The 24,571-nt window shown below is 37.1% G+C and overlaps 1 protein-coding gene across 1 annotated transcript; it reads right to left on the reverse strand.

Annotated features, from left to right (window-relative positions):
- Nucleotides 1-1,610: 1,610 nt before the first annotated feature.
- Nucleotides 1,611-14,666, reverse strand: LOC127422016 (myosin heavy chain, fast skeletal muscle-like). The gene is made up of 39 exons (XM_051665326.1): nucleotides 14,460-14,666; nucleotides 14,220-14,363; nucleotides 13,979-14,135; nucleotides 13,858-13,885; nucleotides 13,643-13,757; nucleotides 13,442-13,534; nucleotides 13,283-13,346; nucleotides 13,094-13,192; nucleotides 12,901-13,004; nucleotides 12,687-12,825; nucleotides 12,259-12,377; nucleotides 12,003-12,152; nucleotides 11,716-11,886; nucleotides 11,326-11,626; nucleotides 11,183-11,247; nucleotides 11,008-11,095; nucleotides 10,767-10,884; nucleotides 10,557-10,680; nucleotides 7,710-7,846; nucleotides 7,360-7,615; nucleotides 7,030-7,272; nucleotides 6,743-6,919; nucleotides 6,433-6,578; nucleotides 6,254-6,344; nucleotides 5,784-6,173; nucleotides 5,556-5,682; nucleotides 5,319-5,437; nucleotides 5,017-5,213; nucleotides 4,751-4,934; nucleotides 4,488-4,653; nucleotides 4,268-4,392; nucleotides 3,834-4,142; nucleotides 3,177-3,380; nucleotides 2,964-3,089; nucleotides 2,688-2,858; nucleotides 2,463-2,567; nucleotides 2,248-2,343; nucleotides 1,986-2,117; nucleotides 1,611-1,731 (listed from the first exon to the last, which is right to left on the reverse strand). The coding sequence occupies exons 1-39, from the start codon at nucleotides 14,664-14,666 to the stop codon at nucleotides 1,717-1,719; spliced, it is 5,802 nt and encodes a 1,933-aa protein (XP_051521286.1). The 3' UTR covers nucleotides 1,611-1,716.
- Between the last annotated feature and the right edge of the window lie 9,905 nt (nucleotides 14,667-24,571).

Below are 24,571 nucleotides of genomic sequence, written 5' to 3' on the forward strand. Positions count from 1 at the left end.
CGGTTTAAATGTTGTGTTAAATGAATAAATGTTAAAGTATATATCACCAAACATGTCTCTGTGTGATTAATGGGGAGTTGTAAACTACTGCATGAATGAATGGGATGTAGTGAGTTGGGATACCCATAGATATACGCACCTATCAATGAGCATACACAAACAACAACTAAATCCAGAAATGAGAGTACCTTGATATAACAGCACTTTTTTAGGGGATCTTGGACCAAAACTGACATGAATAGCGAAAAGAATAGTGTGTAACAAAGCATAAACAGTAAATGAAAACATGATTTATGAGTTAAGTGGTCCAGATAGCTTTACTAGTTCTGTGTAGTGCGGCTGTGATTACGTCACCACAGAGCCCGTCATTACAAACCTCATTAATAGTTCACAGAATCCATTTTTAGAGCTTCTCTTTCAATCTTTATGTCTCACAACAATAAAACCATACAAAAATGCACAAAAGTTTAAAAAAGTTTTGCGATGAGACTGTCCTATGCTGTAAAATCACAGAAAAGCAAAATATATGCTGATATGTACAGATTTACATACTAGTCAAAAGTTTAGGGTCACTTACTCATTCTTTATTATTTATTTATTGTTTGTTTTACATTTTAGAATAATAGTAAAGTCATTAAAACTATGGAATAACATAAATGGAACTATGGGAATTATGTTGTGACTAAAAAAATCCTAAATAAATCAAAACTGTTAGATTTTAAAAAAAGTAGCCAGTCACCCTTTGCCTAGAATTTGTAGAAATGTACTCGTAAGATTTTCTCAACAAACTTCTTGAGGTATCACCCTGGGATGCCATTTAAACAGTACTGAAGGAGTTCCCATCCCATGCTGGACACTTATTGGCTGTTTTTCTTTATTATTTGGTCCAAGTCATCCATTAAAAAAAATAAAAAATAAAAAAATAAAAAATTAATTACATTTTAGTTTTGTAATGAAATAAATTAATATGTTGGCACAATTATTATTATTTATTATTTATTTTTTTGTCTACAAAACTAATTTCAAATATTTAAGCATACGCCTTCAGATCAAAAGGTTTTTAAGATCATGAGAAACATTTCAGTCAAGTGACCCCAAACTTTTGAAAGGCAGTGTATTTCACAAGGGCAAGGAGGGTAATTTTACACTGAAATTATATTACAGTTTAAGATATTTTAAAGATTCACTTTTTTTTTTTTTTTTTGCCCTGAGAAAAAAGAGAGAGGCAAATTTGACTTAAGCAAAGCCAAGTATTCTCCCATGAGGGGACTGTGCAATAATCTAATCTAGTCTACATTGCAGTGTACATTAGAATACTGTAAGTAGATCACTCGCTGAACTTGGCAACATCTATCTTGAAAAAATCTATTTTTTTTTTTTTTTTTATAGGACCTTTTAACCTTTATGGAACATTCAGAGTTTTGTTTTTTGTTTTGTTTTTTCACCACAAATTTTGATTGTTACTTGCTATTTAAGTAGATGCAATTCACAAAATGAGCAGGAAGTTGCAATCTGTATAATGTGAATAAACAAGTTTTGATTTAATCATTTAAATTTCAGTTTTCTGAATTGTGTACCTTGTTATAAAATCACACAAAGGCAAGGTTAATGCTGATACAGTATGTACAGGTTTATTTCACAAAGGCAAGAAAAGTATTGCTACAAAACAATCATATTATATGACTTCAGTGGATGCTCCTTTTCAAATTTATGGATTCACTCTTCTTTGCCCTATAAGAGAAGGAAGAGGGAAATTTGACATAAGCCTTATTAACTTGGTTACTGTAAAAATGCTGCACTTCATATAGTGATAATATCACAGATGTTTAAGTTGCAAACAGTAAAAAAGTATGTAACATTAGCAAAATGCTATAAAGAAAATGCTGCTGCTGAGAATTAGCATTGTATTTGGAGAAAATTCATCAGAAAAATTTATTTGGATAAAGAATGATTATTCATGAAAGAACTCATCTACTCAATCTGACCTTTCCAGCATCACGGCTCTTGGCTCTGAGTTTGTTGACCTGAGATTCAGCGATGTCAGCGCGCTCCTCAGCCTCCTCCAGCTCATGCTGCGACTTCCTCAACTTGGACAGGTGAATGTTGGCTTGTTCCTCCTAAAGGTTTTTGTGGCATGTATATTAACTATTCTTTAGTTACTGTATTAACACGACCAGTGAAATCAACAAATTGGCATTGCAATGCGAGTAATTACAGTATCAAATTGTTCTAATAGATTTTACATACCGCCTCCTCTGCCTGCCTCTTGTAAGCCTTGACCTTCAGCTGCAGCTTGTCAACCAGATCCTGAAGTCTGGTGATGTTCTTCTTATCCTCCTCAGTCTGCAAACAATACATAGTAGATTTACTCTTGATTCTTTATGACAAATAGCTATTTCCAGTATGAACACTATTATGCAAACTCTTTTGTAAGAAAGAATTTAAGCAGGGTATGGTTATACCTGGTATGTGAGTTCCTTCACTCTCCTCTCATATTTGCGGACACCTTTAACAGCATCAGCTCCACGTCTCTGTTCTGCCTCAACTTCAGTCTCAAGTTCACGGACCTATATGAAACATATTGTTAAACTCATTTTATTCAAACAAAATACAGTATTTCATAACATATACTGTATTTCACATTACCCACATCAAGACTATAAACATGGAAATAACTAAAATCTCACCCTGGACTCCAGTTTCTGGAGTTGTTTCTTTCCTCCCTTCATGGCCAGATTCTCAGCCTCATCCAGACGGTGCTGCAGGTCCTTTACTGTGACCTCCAGGTTCTTCTTCATCCTCTCCAGGTGAGCACTGGTGTCCTGCTCCTTTTTAAGCTCTTCTGCCATCATTGCAGCCTAATTAACAAATAAACACAATCAGTGAGAGTCTTTGCTACACTTCAAGAGGTGAACTTTGATTTTAGTTTAAATGGTTGTAATTTTTATAACTTAAATACTAACATCAGTGATGGCCTTCTTAGCCTTCTCCTCAGCATTTCTTGCTTCCTGGATGATATCATCAACTTCACCCTGAATTTGGACAAGGTCAGCCTCAAGCTTCTTCTTGGTATTCAGAAGACTTGTGTTCTGAAATGGAGAAATATGTGAAGTAAAAATATTACATCTGCATTTGATTGCCATTGTGTTTTAAGAGAAATCTTGTGTAATGATTACCTGAGAGTGCAGGAGTCCAACACGCTCACTGGCGTCCACCAGCTCTTGTTCAGCCACTTTGCGGCCTCTCTCTGTCTGCTCCAGAGCAGCTCTCAGCTCCTCAATCTCAGCTTGCATCAGAGTGTTTCTGCGCTCCACCATGGCCACCTGCTCCTTCATGTCTTCCTGTCCTCTCAGGGCATCATCAAGATGCAGTTGGGCGTCCTGTACATTTATTGCAGGGTTAATAAATGAGGTCCTATGCACAATATTAGTTCTTTTTTTTATTTTTTCTTTAATTTTATTTTTGTATGTTCTGTCCATTTATATAGTTTCTTTGATTTACAATTGCTACAGGATGTAGCAGGACACATTTCTAATTTGACTTGGTCTACTTTTTCTGTAGCCTAGAAATTTAAAAAATGTTATTAAACAATAAATGCTTGATATGTGGTAAACATGTGATATCATTTGACCACAGCCTATATAATACCTGTTTGCTAAAGTTGTCTGTATCTTTGCTGCAATCTATACCTGAGCAGCTGTTTTAAGCCACAATACATCAGATATGTTTTTTAATGTTAGAGCCTTATTTTAGTAAAGGCTTTTTATTTTGATTGTTACCCAACATAATTAAACATTAGACTGTGTACACATGCTAATCAGACTCCTTGATACCTTGAGTTGTCCCTGAACATTCCTCAGCTGTTTCTGGGCCTCAGCAGCCTGGCGATTGGAATGGCTCAGCTGAATCTCCATCTCATTAAGATCTCCCTCCATCTTCTTCTTGATTCTCAGGGCATCATTCCTGCTCCTGACCTCAGAGTCCAGAGTGCTCTGCATGGACTCAATGACTCTCTGGCTGTTCCTCTTGATCTGCTCCATCTCCTCATCCTTCTCTGCAAGCTTCCTGTCGATCTCACTCTTGACCTGATTTAGCTCAAGCTGGACACGAAGAATCTTGGACTCCTCATGCTCCAGGGTGCCCTGTGAAAAGTACAATATAAAAGATATTAAACAATATTTTAGCACTAAAAGATAGTTTATTACCAATGTTTTATAGTGGTTTAAGCAAGAATTTCAGTAAGAAATCCTAATCTTGAGATACTCACTTCAGCCTCCTCCAGGGCGGTCTGAATCTCAGACTTCTCAGTCTCCACTGCTTTCTTGGCCTTTTCCAGCTCATGAATGCTTTTACCAGTCTCACCTAACTGCTCTGTCAGATCTGAAATCTCTTCTACAGGTGAGAAAGGAAAATCCATTATAAATATACTGTGAATTACAAAAGAATGTAACACATTGAAGTTATTAATTCAGTAATCAAAATCTTACGCTGCAGATTCTTGTTTTCTCTCTTAAGTGTCTCCAGCTGATCCAGACTCTCCTCATAGGAGTTCTTCATCTTGAACAGCTCAGTGCTGAGTGAGCGAGCCTCTTTCTGAGCACCTTCCAGCTCTGCCTGACCTTCCTCATACTTCTGCTTCCATTCTGCCAGAACCTTGGGTAGAGATATTTCAGGTTAACCTTAAAATATTATGACATAATTTACCTTGTGAGAGAAATTATCATATCACAGAAAGACTTGAAAAATGTACCTTGTCAAAATTCCTCTGCTTCTTGTCAAGGTTGGCAGCCAAGCCATTGGCTCTCTCCACATCAATCATGAGGTCCTCCACTTCACCCTGGAGTCTCTGTTTGGTCTTCTCCAGAGATGCACATTTGGAGTTCACTGCTTCAATTTGTTCCTCTGCCTCTTGCAGACGCTGAGCCAGCTTCTTCCTGTTATGAATTTGTCAACATAAATTTTATGATGCAAACATTTTCAAATATTAACGTTTATCAGCTCTTCTTATGTTCATACTTGGACTCCTCAAGCTCCTCTGTGCGCTGGATAGCGTCAGTTTCATATTTGGTTCTCCACTGAGCAACCTCACTGTTGGCCTTAGACATTCCCCGCTGCAGCTCAGCCTTTGCCTCCTGCTCTTCCTCAAACTGCTCACGGAGCAGGTCACAGTCATGACGGGCTGACTGCACAGCATGAGCCAGAGCATTCTTGGCCTAAAAAAGACCGTTTATATTTAACACATTTTAAAATTCATCAGATTCCTCAAATCAATTAGCACAAAGTTCTTTCCAACAGTTGTTTTTTAGTTCTTTTTTTACCTTCACTTCCTCCTCTGTATGTCTCTTTAACTCCTCAATTTGCTGAGTGAAAGCTTGTTTGCCTCTAGTCAGCTGAGAAACCAGAGCCTCTTTCTCCTCCAGCTGACGGCCAAACTCACCTGTATGAATATTTATGACATTCAGAAAATAATAATATCCACAACTAAGAGACACTTGGTTTTCATTTACAAGAGAGCCCTGGATAACATAAGATTAGTCAAAAATAATAATAATTACCGTTCTCAGTTTGAAGTCTTGCTTTTTGAGCACTGAGGTCATTTAATTGACGAATATTTTCATCATTCTTGGCTTTGAGTTCACTGAGTTGATCCTCAACAGTACGACACATCTTCTCAAGATTTGCCTGTAAATGTAAACATTTTCAGGATTATGTCAAAATAGTGTTGAATGCTTTCTGGGTGTGAACTTTTTTATTTAATTATCTTGTATTTCTTTGTTGCACACCTTTGCTTTGGCAACAGCCTCCATGTTGCTAGAGAGGTCATCAATCTCCATTTTGTATTCGCTCTTCTCCTTCTCAAGCTTCTGCTTGACACGCTGGAGGTTGTCGATTTGCTCTCCCAGCTCAGCCACACTATCGGCCTGCTTCTTGCGGAGGGCAGCAGCAGTGGCTTCATGCTGGAGGGTGGCCTCTTCAAGATCACGACGCAGCTTCTGGAATTCAGCCTCACGCTTCTTATTCATCTCAATCTGAGCAGCAGTTGCTCCTCCAGCCTCCTCAAGCCTCTCACTGATCTCCTCAAGTTCCCTGGAGAGATCAGCTCTCTGCTTCTCCACCTTTGCACGAGCAGCACGCTCAGCCTCGATCTCTTCCTCCAGTTCCTCAATGCGTGCCTACAGGGGCAATTAGTGAAACTGTATAGATCTTGATTTTACCATTTTTAACAATGTTACAAAAGAATCCCATTAAATACCTGAAGCTCCTTGATCTTCTTCTGGAGTTGAGCTCCCAGAGATTGTTCATCTTCAATCTTGCTGAGTAGCTGGCTTGTTTCAAAGTCTTTCCTGTGTGTAAAAGGGGAAAAAAATTATGAATCATTTGAAATAAACCACAACTTTAATATTATTGTGAAAAGTTAGAAAGAATTCTCACTTCTTCAGTTTCTCATCTGATTGCTGCTTGTCATTCTCCAGGTCCATGATGGATTCTTGAGCCAATTTCAGGTCTCCTTCAAGCTTTCTCTTGGCTCTCTCAAGGTCCATGCGTAGCTTCTTCTCTTGTTCAAGGGAACCCTCAAGCTGTGTAAAAAAATAGTGATTTGAAAAATATATGTTAATTATTATTATCATTATTATATGATGGTTTAACGAACAATTTGCTTCTCTTCCAGTGGTGGTTTGTAAAATATTCAAAATGAAATATTCAATGTATAACCTAATCATAACTCTGTACAACAACTCACATCATCAACTTGCTGCTCAAGTTTTGTCTTGGATTTGGTCAGAGTGTTGACTTTGTCCTCCTCTGCCTGGAGATCATCCAGAGTCTGCTGATGTGCCTCTTGGAGGGCTTTCTTCTCCTTTGTAAGCTTGGCAATGCTCTCATCCTGTGCTGCCATTTCTTCAGTCAGGTTCTTGACCTGTGTGATGTTGGATACTAAATTACTTCCTTTTGTTCTAATTCTTGTTCTTTAACAAAAATGTAGGTACAAAATAAAATTGAAATAAAACATTAAATCAACACACAAACCTTATTTTCAGTGGCATGTTTCTCCTTTTCCACTTTAGCCAAAGTGAGCTCCAGGTCATCAATGTCTTTCTTCAGCTCAGAGCACTCATCCTCCAGTTTCCTCTTCTTGGCTGTGAGTTCAGCATTGATTTCCTCCTCATCCTCCAGTCTCTCAGTTGTCTCTTTGAGTTTAGCTTCAAGCTGGATTTTGCTCTTGATCAGACCCTCACACCTCTCCTCAGCATCTGAGAGATTCTCAGATTCCTGAGAGGAAAAAAAGATTGCTTTGGAGAACATATTGAACATTTTTTACACAGCCAAATTTGAGTGAATTCATTAATGCATACTTACAGAGGCTACTTGAAGCTGCAGATCATTCTTCTCTTGCAGCAGTGCTACCATCTTCTCCTCAAGCTCTTTCTTTTTGGCTTCAGTCTTGGCAAGATTTTCTTTGCATTTTGCATAGTCCTCTTTCATGTTTGACAGCTCCTTCTCAGTCTCAGCACTCTTCAGCAGAGGCTTAATCTTGTAGTAAACCTTCATCCATGGCCAGTGTTTGACGTTCATGAATGAGCGGATGTTGTATTGGATGGTGTAAATGGACTCCCTGTGAATTATTTTGTCATTAAATGTCATAAATATCATTATTCACTCTTGTCTCAGATATTATTGTAGCCATACTTATTAATGAAATAACTAACCTCCTCTCCATCATCTTCACAAACTCCCTCCTCATCAGGTAACCACGGCAGAGAGCCTGAGTCATTGTTACCAGAGCAGCCAGTTTCTCATCACGCATCTCCTCAAGAGTACCCAGAAGACCAGCTTTGAAGAACACCTGAATTCATGCACAATAATGCAGAGTTTGTTTAAATCATAGCTGAAAACATACAGCATGTTTATTGAATCTTTGAATTGTTTTAATGCAGAATATTAACCTGTAGTATATTATGGGCAGAATAATGAAAGATTTCTATGCAGAATGATTTGATTCCAGGATTTACACTGATATTTTCCTTCCAGGTTATTAAAACTAAGACACAGAGGCCACAGTCGCACTGAAATTCCTCAGGGCAATGCATTTAAAGACTCTACCAAAGATGGTGCCCTGAACTCTGAAGCAACCCTGTGAAAATGAGACAAAATACACAGCTGCCTAACCTTAAACATCTTGAGAAAAAAGAGAGTTCTGTGGACGCACCAAGACCCCTCCCTGTCCATGATGTAAATCAGAAATGCCCTAAACATTAATGGTCAGCACATGGTTGGTCATTTGCTGAGGACTGCTCTTCTATGAAACCCATGGAAATCCTTTGTTCTTCAATATAACCAACTTTATACACTTAAAATTATTATACTAATCATGAGGCACATTTTTGTCTCACCAGCTCACATGAAGCTGAATTCATTAACATTTGACATGGACTTTGGACTTTTCTCATTTCACTTCAATCCAAATACACAGCCATGTGTAAAATTGCACTAAATATATGGACAAATGCTTCCTATGCAAATTATAACCCTGAAAAGTATGTTTCTCATAACGTGTAATGTATTATCCATGTTGTAAAAGCAATGAATTAACCATTATGATTTTTAATCAGGTATTTTCATGTTTTGTAACTAGCACGTTGAATATTCATGAACGTATGTCATGTTTCATATGTAAATGCTTGTCTGTTTATGTAGACAACCTTGATGTTAACAAATGTCATGTCTCTTGCACCAATTTCATTATATAAATGTCAGAATAAAAGTATGTTCACTTTTTGAGCGGGAAAACTGACAAACCATAGAACAAAGGCTATAAATTAATTATCTTGAGGGAAGGACAGAAATGACCATGTGACCCTGCAAAAGACACTTCTGATAGGCTCAAGACACCTTTGGGTGTGGCCAACTTCAACTCAACAAAACCTCCCTGACTAGGACGAACTCTTCTCTCTTGGATCTTGCTCTTCTCTAAGCCCTTCTTTGACTGGCTTTGCATCGGCACCCCTCTACCCAGGTTCCACAAAATGTAGAGTTCAGGAAAGCTCAGAATGCAAAGTTCCAAGGCATTTTTCTCTCTTCTCTGCTCTACAAATCACACACATGACGGGGAGTCGTGAGTCTCCTTTGCGGGAGGCCTCGCTTCAAAGCCCCACCTGATCATTCCAGCACCAAACTGTCCGGCATCCATGATCTTAACAAGGGTCCAAAAACATCGATGGAGAACAACCAGAACTATCAACGGACCCAGCCAAAGAACCAAATCAACACAATGAAATGCAAGTAAACCTCCAGATTTTTTCTAGACAGTGCTGGTGTTTTATTTAAATACTTCAGGTAACCCGATTGCAAATCGAGGTATAATAAATGAAGTATCAATGGTTCAGGCATGGTCTATAGACAACATAAAGTCAAATTTTCTCTGTTACAGATCATTTACATTCACCTTCTGTTAGAGCTCATTCACCAACCTGTTTTATGTTTGTCTACGTGTGTTAGTTAGTTTGATGTTGTAGATTAGCAATAAAGTCTTGTTTGTATTCAAAGAGGATTTGACTGTGGTATATTTTGATAAATAATCTCATCAATTGATTCTTAAAGATCTACACTCCGTGCTCAAACAATATTTCAACATATTTGTAATATTATTTTCAATGGCCATGAGAATAGTATTGCTCTAAAGTGTTAACAGATGCGTCATATCAGCTCAGCATGGCTGAGTGTTCAGACTTACACCTTGATTCTTTCAATATTCCCCAAATTAATCATAATTCCCTTCTTGAGCTAAAATTCGTCACATATAAATTGTGAGCAGATACAACGAGCCTGTTGTATTACATATTTAATGGTGGAGAATTTTTATGCAGATTTCTAATCTGATCATTTGTCATTTATCCTTCATATGATGGTGGTCGAACGCGGCCAAGATTCCTAAACTAATTTACATATAAAATCCTACATATTATTGGTGGATAAATGCAGGCATGTTTAAATCTGCCCATTACAATTTAGCATTCCATTATACAACTCTTTTTTTTATCCCCTTTTCTCCCAATCTGGAATGCCCAATTCCCACTACTTAGTAGGTCCTCATGGTGGCGTGGTTACTCACCTCAATCTGGGTGGCGGAGGACAAGTCTCAGTTGCCTCCGCTTCTGAGACAGTCAATCCGTGCATCTTATCACGTGGCTCGCTGTGCATGACACCGCGGAGACTCACAGCATGTGGAGGCTCATGCTACTCTCCGTGATCCACGCTCAACTTACCACGCGCCCCATTGAGAGCGAGAACCCCTAATCGCAAGCACAAGGAGGTTACCCCATGTGACTCTACCCTCCCTAGAAACCGGGCCAATTTGGTTGCTTAGGAGACCTGGCTTGAGTCACTCAGCATGCCCTGGATTCAAACTCACAACTCCAGGTGGTAGTCAGTGTCAATACCCGCAGAGCTACCCCCCCACCCCCCCACCCCCATTATACAGTTCTTACAATTTATTGGTGATGAATGCTTGCAGTTGTAAATATACCCTGCCAGAGAGTCAATAATTTCCTACAAACCTTTGTGTGCCCAAATCTATACTCATCATGGTTAACATCGATGGATCCCAGGAGTTTCTCAGATGCCTTCTTGTTGTCCATAAATTGTCCCTCAGGGATAACACTGGCATTCAGCACCTTATATCTGTGGAAGATTTATCAAAATGATTAATATTTTTACATGAGATAACCCTCCAACAGTAAGTAGTATTTTCATGCAGTCCTATATACCTCTGTTTGAAATCACCATAGAGGATTCTGCTGGGGAAGCCCTTTCTGCAAATTCTGATACCTTCCAGTACACCGTTACACCTCAGCTGGTGGATAACCAGGTGGTTCTCCATGAGACCTTTAAAGAACAATTTACACCTTGAGCTCAATACATGAACATTTCACATAACCATTATCATATATTGTTCTGATATCAGAATATCTGTAAGCCCTATAATTAAATAATTAATTCATATTTTACCTGGAGTCTTGGACTCATTGGGAATCAGACAACGCACAAAGTGAGGGTGAGTACTTCTCAAGTTGGTCATAAGCTTTCCCAAGTTCTCCTGTGGAAAATAAAGACTTCTCTCATTTTTTTTTTTCAAACACAGAAATATTGTTGTCTTCTCAAGTTCAATGTCCTCTATACATACCCTGAACTGGGAGGACACAGTCTGCATGGAGCCACCCTTCTTTTTGCCTCCCTTCTTGCCAGATTCTGCACAAACAATAAAATAATGAGCCACATTGCTATTTCAGTCATTCTGTATTTAAAATATTTGTTATTTATAATTACCCTCAACAACAGGTGGGTAGAGAGTAGCTAGAAGTTTGACAGAAGACTTCTGGTACAGCTGCAGAACAGACTCATTCAGTGGATCCTTGTTCTTGTCCAACCAGCCAGCGACGTTGTAATCCACAGTTCCAGCATAGTGAACCAGAGAGAAGTGGGCCTCAGCTTTGCCTTTGGCAGGCTTTGGTTTCTGGAAGGCTTGGTTTTTGCCAAGGTGCTGATCATACAGTTTGTTCTTGAAGGAAGTGTCTGTAGCCTTGGGGAACATGCACTCCTCTTCAAGTATGGAGAAGATACCCATGGGCTTTTTGTAAATGAATGAAGAGTATTACTAAAAGTTTCAGATTTTGTGAATGGCAAATTATAAAAATGTAGAATTAAGCCAGTAAAAACCTTCTCAATGAGCTCAATGCAAGCAGCCAAGTCCATGCCGAAGTCAATGAACTCCCAAACAATGCCTTCCTTCTTGTACTCCTCTTGTTCCAGCACAAACATGTGGTGGTTGAAAAACTGTTGCAGTTTCTCATTGGTGAAGTTGATGCACAGCTGCTCCATGCTGTTGAACTGGAGAGAAATTAAACACTGTATATTTACTAAAACATTTACTAAATACTAAACATTTTCTAAACACTGTATATGAGTCAACTCACATTAAAATTAGATAAAATAAAAATTCTTACATCAAAGATCTCAAAGCCAGCAATGTCCAGCACACCAATGAAGAACTGTCTGGCTTGTTTTGTGTCCAACATCTGGTTGATACGAATGACCATCCACAAGAACATCCTCTCATAGATAGATTTGGCCAATGCACTAACAGAATTGTACACCTGTGAATACGATTTAGTGTAAATGTTATTTAAACCTACTCTGCTTTTGTGATCATTTGTCTTAGCTAGCAACTCTTGTTGCTTGATACATGTTACTACTAAATACCTGTGGCACGGTTTGACCTTTGGTCACATACTCATTTCCGACCTTCACTCTGGGGTAGCACAAAGCCTTCAGCATATCAGCAGAGTTCAAGCCCAGAAGGTAGGCGACTTTGTCAGCATCTGATAAATACATTTGGAAAAAAAACATATGGTTCTTAATTTATTTATTTATTCTTCAGTATATTTTTATTTAAATTCTATATTTAATATAAGCATAATAAGGCTCATTCTAAATCAAAGCACCACATTCAAATGTCCATACCTAATTTCTCACACTGTTTCAGTTACTGATCAGGCAAATGAGACTTAACTTAATATTTTAAAACCCTGGCTAAAATACAAGCAATAAGACTGGTCTCAAGCTACTGTAAGAAGCACACATTCTAAAATAATACATTTGAATTCTTCACCCAGTCACCCACGTCTCACCCTCTGTGCCATCAGGCTCAGCCTGCTCCTCACGCTGCTTCTGCTTGAACTTCAAGTTGCCATGATGCAGCACAGCTCCAGTGAACTTGTAGATGCCCATCTTCTCCTCAGCACTAAAGCCCAGGATGTCAATAGCAGTCTAAAAAATATATATTATTTTCAGTATATACAGTAACAATTAAGAGACATATACTTTATTTGTTTTTAAACTTACATCAGTTGCAACCAGCTCTTCTTTATCATCAATACTTGCCACTGTGATCTGACCCTGACTACACATGGGGAAGTCATAGGGGTTGGTGGTGATGAGTGTCATTTCTGTAAAATAAGCGGAGTGCTTATCACCAAGCCTTTTACAATATACACTGACATTTCAAGATGAAACTGAAAAACATTTGTGCAGCTACCAATCAGCTCTGGCTTATGGTTGGTCATCATCTGATAGAAGATGTGGTAGCCTCTCTCATCTGGAAGCTGGAATGTCACTCTAGACTTCTCTAGCAGATCTGTTGAGAGAATGTAAGGAAGTCATGTTCTGAAGAGTGATAGACAAAGAAAAAAATTACAGATCAATAAATATAAGCACGTCCACGTACATGTCTCAATATCAGCACTAGCCAATTTTCCAGTTGTGCCAAAGTGAATTCTGATGAATTTACCCTGTTTAAAACAAAATAACATTGTTGTTACTGTGCAACAGAAAAATCCAACATAACTGACCAAGTGCTCTGTATAAATTAAACTGGTGAACTTACAAAACGAGATGAGTTGTCATTTCTCACAGTCTTGGCATTACCATAAGCCTCAAGCAGAGGGTTGGCAGCAATGATCTGGTCCTCAAGAGATCCCTGTGTTGTGTGAAGGGTTTAACTTATTTCATGTTTCATATCTAAACATCATTTGCACCATATTTTGCATTTTTAACATAAATATAAATATAGTTTTGTATCTCGTACCTGCATTTTGCCAGAAGCTTGCTCTTTCTTCTTGTCACCACCCACCACTGCAACTGTGGCAAAGTACTGGATGACACGTTTGGTGTTCACAGTCTTTCCAGCACCAGATTCTCCACTGGTTTTTGAGAGATAAGACAGAAGATGATTAGACATGTTCAAGTTCCATGAGAAGAAAATAAAACTGTTCTCAACATCTCATAACAGTAGATACATACGTAATCAGGACAGACTGGTTCTCTCTGTCTGTAAATTCAAAGGCAATAATTTGTAAAAATTGTTTTATAAAAACAAAAATTTCACAAAATCAGAATCAGCTTGTTTAAATCTAGATCTTACCAGTAAGCATGAACTGATAGGCATTGTCAGAGACAGAGAAGATGTGGGGTGGAGCCTCCATACGCTTTTTGCCTCTGTAGGCAGACACCACTTCTGCATCATACACTGGGAGCCACTTGTAGGGGTTCACAGTAGCACAGAACAGTCCAGAGTAGGTCTGAAATGAGCAGAGAAGTTGTCAGATTACAGCATCACAGTCAAAATGAATTTGAATGCTGTTTTACGTAGCTTCTTAACTCACATAGATCATCCATGCTGCATAACGCTCTTTGAGGTTATACAGCACAGAGGGTTCATTGAGATGGGTCATCATGGCCATGTCCTCAATCTTGTCAAACTTGGGAGGATTCATTGGGTGGACATCATCCTCCTTAACGGTCTTCTCCTATACATGTCATCCAGCAAATATTAGAGTTATCAAGACTATGTAATTGATTTTAATGGGATGAGCATTCAGTTTTCATGAAATGTGTAAATTCACCTCCTTAGTGTCAAGCACAATAACGGTGACTTTGCCACCATCCTTGCTCTTGATTGTTCCTTTGACATACAACTCCTTGGGATCAATCACATAGCAGGCAGTCTTAGCATCAAAGGGCTTGCTCTGAGCCTCAATTCTCTCCTTCTCAGGCTTACGGAGGTAAATGGCAGCCTTGCCATAAACGGCCATCTCTGCGTCTGTACTCATGGTGGCAGCTTACTAAAGAGACATGATAAGAGATAATTACATTATCCATTTAAAACATCACAAGCATTACATGTAAAAATAAAGACAAGACTTTTTCCTGGAGTCACAGGAATTGTGTTCATGAAGGAGACATATTCAAATGTTTAGGCCTACACATGAATACAGACACATATTATGGTTACTTGTAAAACCTCAGGCCAAAACTGTGACTTGCAAATACAAAAAAATTAATTAATGACCCATTCTTCAAATTTGTCTCGGCAATAAATTTCAATAAACTTATTAGTAAATTATAAATGTACACTTTTCTGTTTTTCAAATTGTTTTAAGTAAATAAAGTAATTTATAAAGGCACACTTTTCTGTTTTTTTTTTTTTTGTTTTTTTTGAAGTAAATAACACAAATACATTTCACATGTACACATTTCGGCTTTTCCTAAGTGTTTTAAAGTAAATAGATTAAAAATGTACACTTTTCTGTTTTTTCTTTTAAATGTTTTTACTGCTTATTCATGGCACGATGCTGAAAAGGAAGCAAGCCAGTTGTCTTCTTTAATTCTCACTCTAACAACTGTTTTCCACTGTTTTCATGCACACACAGTGACACTGAATCATCACCTCACTGTTTGTTCTGCAAGACCAGATGAAACTTCTACTAACCTTCAATGAAAAATTAACACAATTACTTTACGCACAAATGAACAATTCATGATTAAATCCAAATCCTTTACAGTCACAAGTAGCACAGGCTCTTACCACTTGCAGTAACTTCCCAGGACTCCTTTGCAGCTCCTCAGGGCTCACCCCTCGGCTTTTATTAAAGTAAACATGCACACTAAGCAGAATCTATACATGGGCATGCCCATACATTCTGACTGATGTGTAGGTTTTCCAAGCATCCACAGTCATAAACTGAAATGACATGCTTTTTTTGGTGTGAATGCAATGGCATTTTTATTTTAACTTACATATGGGCAGTCTAATCGATAAGATAATGCTACTGTATTTTGTGTCAACCCATTTTATGAGTGGGTAATATACAAACTTACCGCTTCACAGATGTGATCAGTCATCATTTTATTGGTTAAATAGATTACTTTAATCATTCTAATTACTTCTTGAAGTTCACATGCCACACTTACATTTAGTCATTTAACTGATACATACACTTTTGTAGTCTTTACATTTTTTTTAACAGAGCATTTTATTTTAGCAGCATCATTGCAGCTTACAAATACCATATACAGTACATATTTCATAATAGATGTCAAACATATATATTTTATTTAAAGTCTATTAATATCTCACTTGGACATTTGACTGAAGTCAATGAGTCCTTTTTTGGAGGAGGTAGTAAAAAAATGTAATGGTCACATTCTGAAGTCATGAGTGCTGGCAGATTGATTGCAGGTCTGTAACAGTCATTAACGTAAATGTATGCCCTACACTTCAAACATTCTACATTCAATCTTACAGTGTTAAAGTTAGTTCCACAGATGTAAAGAAACTCATTGAGAGTTGTAGTGTGATGCCTTTTTTATGGTGTTTATTAAAACAATGACAACTTCCATGCCTGAAAGTTTTAGCTGAATCCTGTTTTATTCTGGAAAATCATCTGTTTTTATTTAATTTTATTTTAATCTGAACATATTTCACATTTTTTTAATAGCCCATAATAGACTATAATATATAAAAGGACTAATCGCCATTTTAATATCATTGATATGATAACAGCATCCCAGATGTAAATATATATATATATATATATATATATATATATATATACAGTATGTGCACATTTCACATGGCATTAACAACCACTATCAAAGTCTCAGTCACAGGTCAATTAAAAGGAGTTTTCTGGGGTTGGGGTTTGTTTGGGTCTTGAGATTCAGAGCCATATGTTCACTCTTGGGTGGTCAAAGGCTGCTAGCCATACTACATAAAACACAGGATACATTTTGAATGCCCTCAAATGAATGAACCTCATATCAAGCTTAATGATGGACATTTTTTCCACAGCAAAAACAGGCCAGGTTTTGCATACCTGTATATTCATCTCAGCACTATTGTTCTACTAAAAAACAGCACTTCAAAGAGTAAACATAAGCCTGCAATGTGAGAGAAATTGAACATAACATTAAAGGCATCGCAGAATTTTTTTTAATGTCTGTGAATGTCTGTGAATGTTTGTTAACTATCTGTTTCATTAAATGAATAAAATGTAGTAACAAACACTTGAGTATTCATTACTAACTGACAAGTAACACCTCAGTTACTATTAATGGTTTATAATGTGTTTTCATTTTAGAGTAATGGTCCAGATACCCTTTAACTCCCAAGGAAGGCAACAGTAAGATCTCATTAAGTATTAATGCATTACCATGACCCTCACTTTAGAATAATGGTCCAGATCATTAGTAATTCCTTCATGTATATGTGATAACACTTAACTCATTACTTACAGTCAAAAGTTAATCATTTTTGAATGAACAGAAGAGATATCCCAAGGAATACACAGATTGGGCACATACAATCCTATATTTCTGTAAAGTAAGCTGACTATGATCATGGCCATAACCACCATAGACACTGAGGGGAAATGCCACATTCTTGACTATGATACTCTGCCAGACACTGTAGCCTTGATTTAGCGACCTGTTACATTCATAATTTAATTCACACAAAGAACCCATGCATGATTTTGTTCACATAAAAACATAATAATTCACATTTTACTGTTTTGATTAGCTATTACTTAGTAGTTATTTTAAATTAGCCATAGTTAATTGATAGTTCTCAATGAGGAAAATAGTAGTAACTAAAGTGTTAATGTAGTACTACTCATTTTCCCTGCATTAATTCCTGCATAATTACCTATTAATGACAAACCATTATTAAAAAGTGTTACCCAAATTCCTTAAGAAAACCCTTTGTGATAATTGCCTTAAAATTATAACTAAGGGTTTGCTTATCTTAAGGGGTTTACTGCAACTGGGACCAGGCCTACTCCATGTCAGAGGCATTGATTACTGAGACATCTGAAAGATGATGTCCATTCTATGCCATTCAAAACTAACAAGGGTCAGAGGATGACAACATCCCTGTTCTTATTGGCAACAGTTCTCGTCTTCCTTGGTGATTTAATAATGTCTTAATGACACAGAGATGAGTATAATCATCTCTCTATCTTGTTCATCAAGTCCTTCCTAAACTCTCAGTATACAAAATATACCTGAATGGTCATACATGGTCTTATATTGCATTAGAACTTTGTTACAAATTCAAGTCCATCTTTAACATGGACTTGATTTCTTGATCGAAACGACTGCTTGAACAGCAGTTACAGAAATACTCAAACCAGCCTGTCTGGTACCAACAATCATGCCACGGTCAAAATCACTGAGATCACATTTTTTCCCCATTCTGATGGTTGATGTGAACATTAACTGAAGCTCCTGACCTGTATCTGCATGATTTTATGCACTGCACTGCTGCCACACGATTGGCTGATTAGATAATCACAGGAATAAGTAGGTGTACAGGTATTCCATATAATGTGCTCGGTGAGTGTACACAGCCCTTGTGACATCTAGCCCTGGTCTCCCTACTATATTGTATGCATGCAAAACCTCTTCAAACTTTTCATAATTCACCTCTCATTCCTCCATATGTGCATTGAACTTCTTATTGCTAGCTTTAACTGTTGCTGCTTAAAGGAATACGGGCTGGTTTGAGTATTTCTGTAACTGCTGGTTTGAGTACTTCTGTAACTGCTAAACTCCTGGGATTTTTTCACACACAACAGTCTCTAGAATTTACTCCGAATGGTGCCAAAAAACAAAAAACATCCAGTGAGGGGCAGTTCTGCTGATGGAAACATCTTTAAAAGAATAGCATCTCAGAATGCTATTATGAAATGTGGGTTGGCGCTGTTTTTGGCAGCCTGAGGGGGGCCTACACAATATTAGGCAGGTGGTTTTAATGTTGTGGCTGATCATTGTATGTGAGTTAAATATACAACAGGTTGTTTCTTTTTTAGACCCAAGTGTTTTTATTTGAATGATCTTAAGTTGAATGTCAGTTTCTCATAACCGTTTAGGGAGTAATTGTGTAATGAGTTTTATTAGAGATGGATTAATGTGTGAGGAAGAGTGATAATTAAATATTCCAGGTTCAGTACAATTTAAATTCTATCAGAGATTATTTAGCAGTGATGGGCCACTTCTATTAAAATTAATGGGAGAACTGGAATGCCCAACGGCAGCCAACGGATGTAGAAAGGAATCCCGCCTTACAGGTAAAAGAGTCAATCGCCTTTTAGATACAAAAATCGCCTGTCAATTAACTGAACAAAGTGCACGAATGTTAACTATACAAGCCGGGAAAATTTTGTTTTGTAGCGTAATCTGAGGTAAAGAAGCACAATTTATGATTCCAGTGTTGTCAAATTTTACTGCTGATTTGAAATATTTTCTTTGATCATAATCTTGACCAACCGTTTAAGAGATTTCAGTATTTCCCCATTCAAGCAGACAGGAGCAGCACTGGCATGACTGGAAATAGCCTCCTGAGAGTGTTCCAAAGATGGCCGACAGTGGACTGAATTTCTAGAAAGGCTCAGTCTACAGCATTTGTGTCATAATGTTGATTACCACAAAAAAATTATTTCGACTCCACTGTCCTTTTCTTTAAAAAAAGCAAAAATCAAATTTACAGTGAGGCACTTAAAATGGAAGTGAATGGAGCCAATTTTTTGGAGGGTTTAAAGAAAAAAATGTGAAGCTTATAATATTATAAAAGCCCTTACATTAATTCTTCTGTTGAATTTAATTTTACATTTTTAAGATGTTTAAATCTTCATTTTTGCAGTCGTTTTAGGGTTTGTTGACATCACATTGCCATTGAAACAAAGTTGTAAAATTGGCTATAATTATACAAAGAAAAACTAAGCAAGCAATTTTATCATACTAAAATCATGTAAGCACGCATTTTGTTTACGTCTTGTAGCTATACTTTTGAAACAGTGAGTATTTTAACATTTACAGATTGGCCCCATTCACTTCCACTGTATGTGCCTCACTGGAACCCAGATTTTAGCTTTTTTAAAGGAAAGGGGGGCATGTCAAAATGATTTTTTGTGGTAATCGATATTATGCCACAAATGCTGTCGATTGGACTTAACTTGTATTGAACACAGAATATTCTTTTAAACTCACCTAAGTGTCATACAAGTCACCAAGGAGCTGTTGGTCTTTTCATGAGTTCTTTTTTCTTTTTGGTAGTTGGTAGGAAATTTGTTTTTCATGCGTGTCAGGGTCATGGACCAATAATAAACCCTACAGATTGAGGGTTTGCTGTTATTTGGAGCTTCTGATGAATGATTGCAGAAAGTAAATACCAGTCATTGTTGTGAAAGGTTATCACTTTAGATTGTTCTGTCATGCTTGGTCTCATTCAACAGATAATAATACAAATAGAAATTTACTGAGATCAGTGAAGAAGTCCGAGCATCTTTATTGTTAGTATTTTGTTTATTGCCTCCATCACAACCAATGCAATCGGTACCATGCATATTTATTAGCAACTATGACTTTACTAAAAATATACTACCAAGTGGTGCATATGGTTAGCAATGGAACAATAATTAAAATGGAAATTGTTTTGAATATGAAAAAGAAAAGTACATTGACTTGATGGGAAAAAAGATGGAAACCCACAAAGTGTCCTTAAAAATCAGAGGATCAAAGTTTCCAGTGAGATCTAAAGTACAGTATACATCTTGCTGGCTTTGTAAAGTTGCTGTAGCTTCATCATTGTTTAAATTATTTAATTGTTTAAATGATTAAAGCTTCCCTGCCTCTGAATGTGAAAATAATCAAGTAGCTTGAAGTTCATGTGAAAAAGAATTCATGCAAGGGAGAATGCAATACTGATAATGATTGAAAATATTGCTTATGATGTATTCAACCTTTGGTTGAAACTGCAATGAACAAACTCTTGCTACTGAAACATACAAATTACTAAGTGTAAACTTTGAGACTTTACTATCTACAGTAGCCAATTATGTCTTTATCCCAACAGTGTGACAAAGCATGGAACAAAATATTTAAAAACAACTTGGTTGCATCATATTGGTTTGTTTTGTTTCCACCCAATTTCTTTAATCTGCTTTTGTGTTCTGATTTTAACTTACTGCTTTTTGAAACAATTCAAAAAGTGTAAAACAACTGACACTGTGTTTTTCACTATATATACTTATGAAGTTGTATATTGAGCATAATATTGTACATTCTATGTTGTGTAATTGTGGATATCTGTCACTTCACCACTGCATTGTTGTAGAGCATGCATCCAAGACTCTTACCCACTATTACACAAGTGTTTATAGAGATGTGACAGAGTGATTTGATTTCATTTAAAGGGAGAGTAACGTATAAAGTTAACCTTTCTAGAGTGGGGATGGTAAAGTTTTCATAAGGCCTGTGTGAGCTCTGTAATAATAAACACATGAAGTTAATATTGAAAGGTAGATTATGTGCTCTCAAAGAAACCTTGAAGATGTGCTGAAGGTAATGCTGTACCACTGTTGCATGAAAGCAGTGCAGACTTTCAAAAAATAGTCAGCTGTTGTGAGAAATTCCCTTGAGGTTCAAGGGCAAAAGAAAAACAGGTGCAGACTCAATGCGGTGCTCTAAATGACAAAATATTTTTAGAAATAATGGGAAACAGTGGATGTTTTTTATATTAAAAAGAGGGAAGAAGATGGAGATAATGAAGTTATATTTTAATATTATAGTAGCGAAAGCAACAAACAGTAGGTCCATGTCTGGATTTGGATGAAGTATGACTGTGAAATGTAATTCTCTGGGAATACTCAGGGGAACTTAGACTGCAATGCAATGTTCAAATGTGACATAGTGCTGCTTCCTTCAAGTGTACCAAGACATTGCCTTGTAGAGTTTAGGCTCTAAAAGGGAATATGATGATTTATCTAGTTCACTTACATTTAGTCTTCAGCTGTTGGAAACTGACCCAGATAGCTTTATGACCCAAGGCAAATGGTACATGCTAGACATGGGGGGCAAAATACCAGTTCATTTCCTGCTCCAGCAAAACAATGTGTTTGGAAAACACTTTCAATTACTTCAGATACAATCAGAGGTACATTTGACATTTGTATTTCCTATTCCTGATACCTTGTATTACCTGTGGATTTGTAAGATGGAAAAAATACTTGTATTTCTGTAAATTCTAGAATTATTTAGCATATATGTAGACACACTTTGAACATAGTCTGGAGGGGGGAATCAGCAAAACATTTGGTTTGATTTGCATGAAATGATACAATGATGATTTGTAATCAGTCTAATTACAGTATGTTTTGAGTCACTGATCAAATAAATGATTGATGACCTGCCTACTTAAAATATTTATCATTAATTTAGTGAACATTTAAAACAGAGAAACCGGAAGAACAACACATAAAGAGAACACACACACTTGGCAAAGATACCGTTTTTTATGACCCCCTTCTTATTTGTATGGGTACTGCAGACTGAAATCACATCCTCTATTACTGATTCTCACTCTGTCTGCTACAGTGGCAGTGACAGATCACATATGATTCTTCTGTACTCAGTAAACTGTCTGTCAGATATAAATAGTGCTTAAATATATCTACATCTGTTAATAACTGTAAAGTTGAAAATAATGATACAAGTTTAAAGCACTCGTCAAATGTAGTTTGTATTTTTTTTATTTTTTTTTAAACAAAAATCTGTGTTCCAGTGAGGCACTTACAATGGAAGTGAATGGGGCCAATTTTTGGAGGGTTTAACGGCAGAAATGTCAAGCTTATAATTTTATAAAAGCACTTATATTAATTCATCTGCTAAAATAATGTATTATTAGAGCTGTAAAGTTGTTTAAATCATAATTTTTACAGTCCTTTTAGGGTTTGATGACATTACATCGTCATGGCAACGAAGTTGTAAAATTCGAAAAACTTTACACAGGGAAGGTCAGTAAGCGATTTTATCACACTAAAATCACGTTAAGGTGCATATTGTTTATGTCTTGTAGCCATACTTTTGAAATAGTGAGTATTTTAAAGTTTACAGATTGGCCCCATTCACTTCCATTGTAAGTGCCTCACTGGAACATAGATTTTTGCATTTTTTAAAGAAAAGGAGGGGCAAGTCAAAATTTATTTTTGTGCTAATCAACATTATGCCACAAATGCTGTTGATTGAGCTTACATTTTATTGAACCCAGAATATTCCTTTAAGCAGCAACAGTTAAAGCTAGCAATAAGAAGTTCAATGCACATATGGAGGAATGAGAGGTGAATTATGAAAAGTTTGAAGAGGTTTTGCATGCATACAATATAGTAGGGAGACCAGGGCTAGATGTCACAAGGGCTATGTACACTCACCGAGCACATTATATGGAATACCTGTACACCTACTTATTCCTGCGATTATCTAATCAGCCAATCGTGTGGCAGCAGTGCAATGCAAAAAATCATGCAGATACAGGTCAGGAGCTTCAGTTAATATTCACATCAACCATCAGAATGGGGAAAAATGTTATCTCAGTGATTTCAATCGTGGCATGATTGTTTGTGCCAGATGGGCTGGTTTGAGTATTTCTGTAACTGCTGATGTCCTGGGATTTTCACGCACAACAGTCTCTAGAGTTTACTCAGAATGGTGCCAAAAACAAAAAAAAAACATCCAGTTAGCAGCAGTTCTGTGACCGGAAATGCCTTGTTGATGAGAGAGGTCAACGGAGAATGGCCAGACTGATTCGAGCTGACAGAAAGGCTTCGATTACTCAGACAACCACTTTGTACAATTGTAGTGAGCAGAATAGCATCTCAGAATGCACAACACATCGGACATTGAGGTGGATGGGCTACAACAGCAGAAGACCTCTTCTGGCACTTTATTAGGACCATAGTGTTCCTGATAAAGTCCTCGGTGAGTGTATATTGTACGTCAGAAACAAGGCTATATGTTTATGAGTCAAAGGTCCACCTGCATAAATGGTTGTTTTCTCTAGCAGTGGTTTTGTTGGTTTGAACACCTAGTCAAAGTCCCTTTCAAGGCAAGTCAGTCCACTCAGCCACCATCTTGGGTAGACTTCTGGGAAGCTATTTTCTATATATATATACAAGCAGCATAAAAGTACAGCCCCTATCTACTTGAATGGGGAAAGACAGACATCTCCAAAATGGTTGGTCAAGATTACGATCAAATAACATACAGTAAAGTCTTTGGCACATAAGATGTTTTACAAAAACATTTGTCTTAAGATTATTCTTTATATCTTCAGCTTTAGTGTGCCCATAGGAAATATACATTTAGACTCCCAAACACTCCTTTATCAAATAGAATAGAATAAAATAAAATAGAAGAACAGGGAGCACTGCAACAGAAGGCATGGCCCCCACAGAGCCCCCCACTGAACACTGAGTCAGTCTGGGATTACATGAAGAGACAGAAGCAATTGAGACAGCCTAAATAGATAGAAGAACTGTGGAAAATTCTCCAAGAAGCTTTGAACATCCTATCTGCCAAATACCCAGACAAACTGTGTCCAGGTGTACCTAGGAGAAAAGGTGGTCACACTAAATATTGATTTAGCTTTTTTAATACTAGACTTTTTATGACGTTAATTGATAAATGTAAACAATTTATGACATTATTTTTGAGAAAGCCACACTATGCAAATTTTTTCACTAGTGCCTAAAACTTTTCCACAGTATTGTATATAGCAGAACAATCTGACAATAATGCTATCATAAATTGTACTTCTTAACTCAAATCATGCTAAAAAACACTATTTATCAGGCTAGTCCATCTAATGTCCGTTCTCGAATTTACTAACAGCTAGTTTCCA

Source organism: Myxocyprinus asiaticus, chromosome 3 (genome assembly GCF_019703515.2).
Source record: "Myxocyprinus asiaticus isolate MX2 ecotype Aquarium Trade chromosome 3, UBuf_Myxa_2, whole genome shotgun sequence".
NCBI classification, from domain to species: Eukaryota; Metazoa; Chordata; class Actinopteri; order Cypriniformes; family Catostomidae; genus Myxocyprinus; species Myxocyprinus asiaticus.